Source organism: Sceloporus undulatus, chromosome 3 (assembly GCF_019175285.1).
Source record: "Sceloporus undulatus isolate JIND9_A2432 ecotype Alabama chromosome 3, SceUnd_v1.1, whole genome shotgun sequence".
NCBI lineage: Eukaryota > Metazoa > Chordata > Lepidosauria > Squamata > Phrynosomatidae > Sceloporus > Sceloporus undulatus.
The window spans coordinates 225,375,847-225,385,016 of NC_056524.1; the positions used below are offsets into that span (position 1 = coordinate 225,375,847).

The 9,170-nt window shown below is 40.8% G+C and overlaps 1 protein-coding gene across 1 annotated transcript; it reads right to left on the reverse strand.

The window, feature by feature from the left end:
• Positions 1-4,824: 4,824 nt before the first annotated feature.
• Positions 4,825-7,628, reverse strand: COPS9 (COP9 signalosome subunit 9). Its single transcript, XM_042456328.1, is given in 4 exon segments — positions 4,825-5,089; positions 6,972-6,999; positions 7,001-7,045; positions 7,542-7,628. Coding segments are annotated over 4 exon segments (174 nt in total). The 5' UTR covers positions 7,605-7,628; the 3' UTR covers positions 4,825-5,051.
• Between the last annotated feature and the right edge of the window lie 1,542 nt (positions 7,629-9,170).

A 9,170-nucleotide genomic window follows, 5' to 3' on the forward strand; every position in this document is an offset into this window, starting at 1 on the left:
ACCACACTTGTGTTCTAATGAGATGAGACTTCATTCCATGGGATAATTTAATCTTAGACAAACTGTTACTTTAGTAGTCTCATTCTTAAACTATAATGTCTGCAAAAGTTTTATTTGAACGGGACACAGAAAAAGGTAGGATTCAGACTATCAAATGTGCAATAAAGTATATTATTTGTGGTCATTATTTTTGTTTTCTTAATGTTCAACTTTGCATTTTCTTTCTTGACTTTTATTATTTTTATTATTTATTTACGTTATTTATACCCCGCCCTTCAGCCCTAATGGCTCTCAGAGCGGCTTACAATTATTATTTTTAATAAGACAGTTCCCTGCCCTCAGGCTTACAATCTAAAAGACACGAAACAAAAGGAGAAGGGAATGGTGGTGGGGAAGGGGATGAGGTCCAGTGGTTCTTCTCTCCCTCTGAGGCCTGGAACAAGGAAGATGGACTAGAGGGAGGGCTCTTCTTCTTCAGGCTAGCCCTGGTGGAGCTGGGGCAGCCTGTTCACTCCCTCCCAGGCCAAAGGATGACAGTTATGGAGGGAGGAGCCTCTATCTTCAGGCTAGCCCTGGTGGAGCTGGGGCAGCCTATTCACTCCCTCCCAGGCCGAAGGATGACTTTTACCAGTAATCATTCTAAATCTTTGCTATTTTCTGCTAGCAGTATGATGTCATCTGCATGTTTCTTCCTCCAGTTTTCACACATTTCCTCTGAATGTAATCCTGCTTTATTTATTTATTTATTTATTACAGTATTTATACCCCACCCTTCAGCCCTCTCAGAGCGGCTTACAATCTAAAAAGACACGACACAAAAGGAGAAGAGAATGGTGGTGGGGAAGGGGATCAGGTCCAGCAGTTCTTCTCTCCCTCTGAGGCCTGGACCAAGGCAGATGGACTGGAGGGAGGGCTCTGCTTCTTTACATATATGTTCTGTATATAGGTTAAACAGATAGCGTTATAAAATGCAGCCTTATCTGACACCTTTGTAAATTAGGAACCATTCCATTTTTTCATTGTATCCTGACAGTAGCAACTTTTATCCCTCCCCCCTCCCAAAATAAGCCTCTCAAGGCCCCATAGGCAGCCATGGCGGGGCAAATTCTGCCCTGTTTTTGTATCCTCCTGTTTTGAGATCTGAGGCATACTGAAATTGGAATGTGGGGGACATTACTTGCCAAAAAATGTTTTTGTGTTAATTTGTTGCAGGAAAACAGCAGTGTGTCTCCTTCAGATCTCCTAAGTTTCATTTGACATAAGCTTTCATGACCTCCAGCATTGTATGCCAAATAAACCTTGTCAGTCTTTAAGAAGCCACAAACCTCTTCAATAAAATACATTGCTTTTCTAGTATACAGAACCTAAAGTCATTCACTTTTATTTTATGTCTCACCACTTCCGCCTGTGACCTATCCTGAAGTTTCAGATATTCTTGTTTTTTTTGTGTGCATTCATTTCTGATTTATGGTAAGTTGCAACCCCATCACAAGATTGCCTTGGCAAAAAATTTTCACAGGATGTTTCCCTTTGCCTTCTTCTGAGGCTGAGAGAGTGCCACTTGTGCAAGGTCACCCACTGGGTTTTCAGGCTCAGCAGGGATTCGAAGCATGGGTCTCTGGGCATTGTCTGACAATCAAATGCTGGCTCTCATCTCTAGTATACTCTGAACATTTATATGCTAAGGACATAAGGATCCAGAAGGTTAAAAAAAGGGAGGAGGGGAATCAAACATAAATCTCTACTGGAGAACAGCTGGCATGCTGCAGTAGCCAGAAGCCTGCACAATGAATCAGGAATTTCTCATTTTTGAATCTTGCCTCCATCTTAAGACTCTTTTAGTGGTCTCAGGCAACCCATTTTCTTTCAACAGTTTATTATTATTATATTATTATTATTATTATTAACCTTTATTTATAAAGCGCTGTAAATTTACACAGCGCTGTACATACAATCTTTTTAATTAGACGGTTCCCTGCCCTCAGGCTTACATTCTAAAAAGACATGACACAAAAGGAGAAGGGAAAGGTGGTGGGGAAGGGGGATGAGGTCCAGCAGTTCCTCTCTACCTCCAAGGCCTGGACCAAGGCAGATGGACTGGAGGGAGGGCTTGGCTTCATAAAGGATGGTTATTCTTCTTCCAGGGAGGCCTGTTGGAGCTAGCCTGCCTCTCTAGTAGGATAATACATATAATGTACATAGCAATACAGCAAATGGTTCGATAAAACAGGCACCAAAAGAACATCAAATAGCAAGCGACAATTATTCAGTGCCTGGGAAGGCTTTGTTAATAGTGACATCTGATCTTACAGGATTGTTCAGAATTATAATGGGATTTGTTTACACTTTCAAAATGTTCAAAGCACTTTCTCAAACAACCATCAAGAGTAAGGTGGACTACAGTCCTATGGGGTACTTTCAAAACCTACAGTTCTATCACTCCTTTCCCTCTTTTGAGAACCCAGACTTTTGCCTCTTTTAGTGTTTCCATCCTGGCTGGTTTTGCGTTTCAGTCTCCACCCTCCCCCACTCTGCACTTGCATCTCTTTCCAATTTTAAATCTGAGAACAGATTTATAAATGTTGGCAGGGTTCACAAGGACCATCTAGTTCAGTGTCCAACCATGCAGGTATACTCAACTAATGCTCTCCTTACTGATGGTCATTCTACCATTCTTTAAAGATCCCTAAAGATCGAGTCCATCTGCCTCTGAAGCAGTTTATTTCAATGTCAAACAGATCTTACAGTATAAAAAGTTTGTCCTAAGTTTAGCTGGAATGTCTTTTCCTTTAACCTGAATACATTAGTTTATCTCCTAGTCTCTGAAGCAACTGAAAACAAACTAGCCAGCTCTTTTACATGACATTTCTTTATACTTTTAAAGATGTCTATCATATCACCTCTCAGTCTTCCCTTCTCCAAGCTAAACACACCCAGATCCTTAAGTTGGCTTCAAGACTTTTTCCATCTTGGTTGTCTTCTTCTGGACACATTCCAATGTGTAAAGATCCTTTTTGAACTGTGGTGCCCAGAACTGGACAGTGTCCCAAGTGAGTTGTGACCAAAGCAGAATAGAATAGTGCTATTACTTCCTTCTATGAGGACACTGTACTTTTGTTAAAGCAGTCTAGAACCACTTTGGCTTTTTTGCCACTTCATTGTGATTGGTTCATGTTTAGCTTGGGTCTACTAGGACTCCAGATCCTTTTTACATGGGTTACCTTATTAGTGACTTCTGAATAGTCCTTTGAGATGTTTTGGTTGAAGAGCAATGTTTAAATGTTCCCTAATAAATAAACCAGGATGCATATGCTTTGAATAATTTCCCAAAACTATGTACAAGAGAAGGTTGCAATTGTTCAGTCCTAACACCTCCCTTCAAAGGGACTTACTACCTGGGAAATGCCAGCAGAAACATCTATTATGGCCTAATCAAGACTGACCTACTCACTCCCTTCTTTCACTAGGAACTGCTGCCTGTGCCTAACATGACACCTGAGATCAAGGATAAAAGCAGAAGATACTGCCTTTATAACCCTATTCCATTTGGCCATCACAGATATTTTATTCCTGGACTGGACTTCTTTATTGTGAGATTTTTCCCCCCTAAATGACCCTGAGAGCTTCTTTGGGCAATAAAACTAGAGAAAAGTAGTCTAAATAAGTAAATGTAGTTGTGTGAGTTGAAGTGATTTCTGACTTATGGCAACCCTTCTTGGCAAGATTTCTTCAGAAGGGGGTTTGCAATTGCCTTTGTCTGAGACAGTGTGACTTATCAAGATCACCAAGTAGGTTTTCATGGCCAAGCAGGGATTCAACCCTTGTATCCCACTTAAACCACTTTATGGACACTAAATCTGAATTAAAACTACAATCTATAGCAGATTAGAATAGCAGATATTAGTTTCTGTTAAATCATGTTTCACAGTGTCACTATTATTTGAAGCCTAAGTCACAAATTAAATCACATCCATTTGTTCAAATGTCACTTGCAAATAAATGAGTTTATGATCAGGACTTCCCAAACTCAATACTGTATTAATGAAGTCATATTTTCAAATACTGCAACCAGTGATTGAGGCGGGTTACAGACCGCCCATTTGGGGTGGCCTGCACCCGCCCCTTTCCCCGGTGTATCGGGGCCTCAGCTGCCAGACCGGCAGCCTCCGAGGCCTCGATCCACCGCTTTGCAGGCTGTGGGGAAGCGGCAAAAGGCCGCTTCCCCGCAGCCTGGAAAGGGTTGTCCTTGGGGCTTGAAGCCCCAAGGACACCCCGCGGCGGCAGGGAGGAGGAGAAAGGGGCCGCTTGGCCCCTTTCTCCCTTGCATCGCTGGGCGCAGCCGTCTGAAGGCTGAGCCCAGTGACGCAAAGCAGGAAGGAGCTCCGAAATGGAGCTCCTTCTGGGGTCATGCAAAGGGTGCACTATGCGCCGCAGCGCGGCCTTAATACGTCACAACTGCGCCGCCTCGTTTGGAGGCGGCGGGGTCGTGACGTATTGATGCCGGCGGCAGTGTGGAACAGCCGCCACCATTTTGTGCACGCAGAGCGTGTACCAGGGTTAGGGGGGTGCAGAAGCACTGCCCCTTCCTAACCCTAGTACGCGCTCATCGCGTACTTATATGGTGGTCTGTAACCCGCCTATATATCCATATATTAAAACACCCTCAGACTGTAAACCTGAAGGTAAAAACATACTGGCCCATTCATCATCCTGGGGTCTAATGCCTGTTGGGGAAGAGGGAAAGAGAGGAGGGAGTTGCTTATTGCTTTTAGGATTAATTGTAAATCATTCTAATGAAAGGCAGAATAAAACAAAATTGGAAAATGTTTTGATGCATTTTGTTCACTTTTTATTGAAGCAAGGCTTAAAAACAGCACAACTCCCTATCTCCTAGCGAGTAATAACTCCACAGTTCGGCTCTCCATGCATCATCAGCCACTTCATGCTGCTCTTTCATGTCTTGGAGTCAATATTCCCATTTTCCTTTGGTTTCCAATCAGCTTCTACAAAAAATCTTAAGTACTCCACACTGCATAGCTGGAATATCATTTTCACTGGATATCATCGTCATCAAACATATCTTCAAAATCTAGCAAGAAGGATAATACATTAACATTACACAGAATACATACAATTATTACATATGTTTTTTCATTTGGAATTAAGTAAGCTTATTTTCTGAAGTTAAGCAAGAATACAGAACTCGCTTCCCAGTGACAAATGAGACTTGAATCCATTTAACAAAGCTAACTAGAGGCTGCCTCTTGAGTTCAGCTCAATGAACTCCAACCCAATCAATTATTTTGAAAATCTAAAACTTTTATTTAAAAATATTTTCTCATAAAAACTTGTTTCATATATTGAGCATCCACACCCTCTTCTCAGTTGGGAAGGGCATTGGCTGATGGACGCTATCCATCAGTTCATTTTTTCAGCTCATCCTCTTTACTGTAATACCTTTGATCTTAATGCTGGCCAGAGTTGCTTTTTTAAAAGCTACAAATATGTCACCAAGGATCACACACCATAGCTAGCAATTATTTGTTCAAACACCATCCCCCCAATTCTTCTACACAGGCCAAGGAATACAGAGGAAGCGTGTTATTGGACTGCACTTTGGAGGAGGGCAGATAAAAGCAGCACAAGTCCTTTTAGCAGAGGAAACCACATTCTTTTGTATGGGAGAATAAAGGGGCAGGTCTCCTATCATACTAAACTTTGGGGTATGCAGAAGCAATACCAAAATCAGTGCAACATGAGACTTTACTTGGTCCTCTGCAAGTCACGGGAAAAAACAAGAATGAACCTGTGGACCACTAGGAATCTATCCTAACCTGACAAAAAGTCTGACTAATTTTTTAAAATTTTTTATTAATTAATTTTTATTAATTAAAAATAGAGAAAAACATTTAAAGATATGAAAAGTAACATTACAACACATCGAACAAACAAAACATGTGACATTTAGAAGACTTCCAACCAAATAATTGAACTTTGCTATTCCAGTCCATACTTTATTCTCCTTCATTACATAAAATCATAGATACAGTGACATTATGAAGAAGATTCTCTCTAGCTAAGAGACTATTGGTATTTAAACCAACCTTATTTATCAGTCAATTTTGTAAATATTTTATCAAAGGGTGCCAGTCTCTCCAAAATTTCTATCATGATCTTTTTTGCATGCTTTTGTGTTAACTTATCCGCTTCCATAAAATCATAAGCTTTCTGTAACCAATCTTTTGTGTCAGGAATTATTTTGTTTTTTCCATTTTGCCCTATACTGTATACTATTCTGGCTGCTGATGTTAAGTAAAAAATTAATCTGCCGTGTTTTGTTTCCAGTGTTTCTTCAGTGTTTATGCTCAATAAATATCTTTTCAGGTCGAAGGATATGTCTGTTTCTAGTATGTCTTCTTATGTTTTATTAATTTCTTTCCAATAGTTATTCGGCATTTACACTTCCACCACAGACGAAAAAGAAGGTACCAGATTCTCTTTCGCATTCCCAACACCTATCCTTATTATTTTTATGTATTTTGGCTAATTTATATGGTGTATTGTACCAACGGTACTGCATTTTGTGACCCGACTATTTCCTTGGCAAGTTGATTTGTGGAAACATGCTTCAATCCCTCATGTCCCTGACTATGAGACATCAAGCATCACGAATACATATTTCTGCACAGTATAAGTCCCACAAAGCCATGATGAAGTAGCACACAGAAGTGACCCCCAAGTGATATATCTATATGGTATAGCCATGTACTTAAACCATGTTGTGGCTATCTAATATGGGAATCCCAAAAAGCACACAAAATCGTACTAGAGCCAAATATTACTGACCGTAACTGGTAGGTAGTTGTCCCACACAAGCTGAAGATGCACTAGGCTTTCTCTGCACTGTTTTAGACACTGAGCAGCAGCTAAATTAAACATCTCTGGCTTAAGACCCCCAAAGTAAGACTTACTGTTAAAGAAGTCTGCATGCACTGCTTTTTTCGTTTGCTGCCAAATCCATCAACAGACCTGTGCTTCCTCCAGCCTGAGAAATAACAACATTTTATGAAGGATATGAAGGACAACACAGACTCTTGGTTCAACTTCTGGACATCCTGTCATCTATGGTCAAGAACACTCTGCAGAAACAACCCAGTTTGAGACGGCTTCAACTGCCCTTGGCTAAGTGCTAGGGAATCCTGGGAAATGTAGTTTCGTGAGACGTTTAGCCTTCTCTGTCAGAGAACTTTTATTATTACTGATAATAGTGCTGTGGGATTCTGGGAACCTCCTTCAATGTCCAGCTCTAACTTCAGTGCTCTGTTCTATATCTATTCTTTAGGATCTTTTTCATTCACTTCAAGGGTTTATCTATCCCACGATACTGACTTTCCCTCTGGTTTCTGAAGGGGCAGTAGTCCCAACACAAACTACAATTCCCAGAATTCCACAGCACTGCAGCCATGGCACCTGAGCAGCCCCCCTAAAAAGACATTAATCTCAAGGGTTTCTCCTCCAAAACCCTCCTCTGCCGCCTTCACCTCGTCCAGGTCGACATAAGGCCCAGCGCCTTCGGGGAACATTTCGTCCACCGCCGGCTTCATGATTTCCTCTCCGTTTGCCTACATCCGGCCGGAGTTTTAAACCCACTTCCGGTCCCTCTAGGCGCCCGGAGGACTGCAGCGTCTCTATGGCGCCGGCCGCTCTAGGCGCCCGGAGGACTGAAGCATCTCTATGGCGTTCTTTGCTCGAGGACCGTTGATAGCAACGGCTCGAGGAAAGGCCGTTGAAAATGTGCGCATGCGCAATAAAGGAAGCAGTTTCTGCTAGGCTTATAGGTCAGGATGGGTATTAGAATCATAGAATCACAGAGTTGGTAGAGACCACAAGGGCCATCCAGTCCAGCCCCTGCCATGCAGGAACTCTCAATCAAAGCTCAAATTAAATATTGTTATTATTATTATTGTTGTATGCCTTCAAGTCATTTCAAATAGCAAACCTAGGCCTAAGGTGACCTTATCATGAGGTTTTCTTGGCAAGTTTCTTCAGAGGGTTTCCCCCCATTGCCTTCCTCTGAGGCTGAGAGAGTGTGACTTGCCCAAGGTCACCCAGTGGGTTTCCATGGTTCAGCTGAGAATCGAACCCTGGTCTCCAGAGTTGTCTAATGCTCAAACTATGATATGATAAACCATGATAAACGATGATAAAATATAATTTTTAATATTTATTAAAATTGATTTAAATATATATTATATTTAAAAATTAATTAAAATCTATAAAATATAATAAAATATGATAAACCATGCTGGGACGTAAGGCGACCTGTCGCAGGGTTTTCTTGGCAAGATTTGTTGAGAAGGGGCCTGCCATGCTATAGCTATCCTCTGAGGCTGAGAGAGTGTGACTTGCCCAAGGCCACCCAGTGGTTTTACAATTCCAAGTTGGAATTCGAACCCAGCTCTCCAGAGTCATAGTCCTCAACACTAAAACCACTACAGCACACAGCCTCACATTATTATTATTATTATTATTATTATTATTATTATTATTATTATTATTATTATTATTATTATACAGGTCAGGAATTATACTGGCCAGGGAGGGATTATTATTGTTTTGTTGTTATTATTTTCATTTTTATGCCACCTTTCTCTCAGATAGGGACCTAAGGCATCTCACAAGATTTTAAAAGATTTTACAGTAATTTTTTTTAAAGCCGTATAAAATAACATAAAAATATACAAAAGTAAAAAATAAAATAAAATGCAGCTACAGCAAACACACACACCATATAAAAGTCATGTTGACATGATTATATATCAAAAGGGAACCATTTCATTAAAAATAATAATTGTAAGCTGCTCTGATAGCCTTTAGGGCTGAAGGGTGAGGTATAAATACCATAATAATAATAATAATAATAATAATAATAATAATAATAATAATAATAATAGGGTATGTTATATTAGATTACATATTAAAAGGGTATATACTGGAAAGGGTAGAGCCAGCATGGTGTTGTGGTTTGAGTGCTAGACCAGAGTTCAAATCCCCTCCTGGCCATGGAAACCCATTGGGTGATCTGGGGCAAGTCACACCCTCTCAGCCTCAGGGGAAGACAATGGCAAACCACCTCTCCACAAATCTGACCAAGGAAACAACAACAGGAC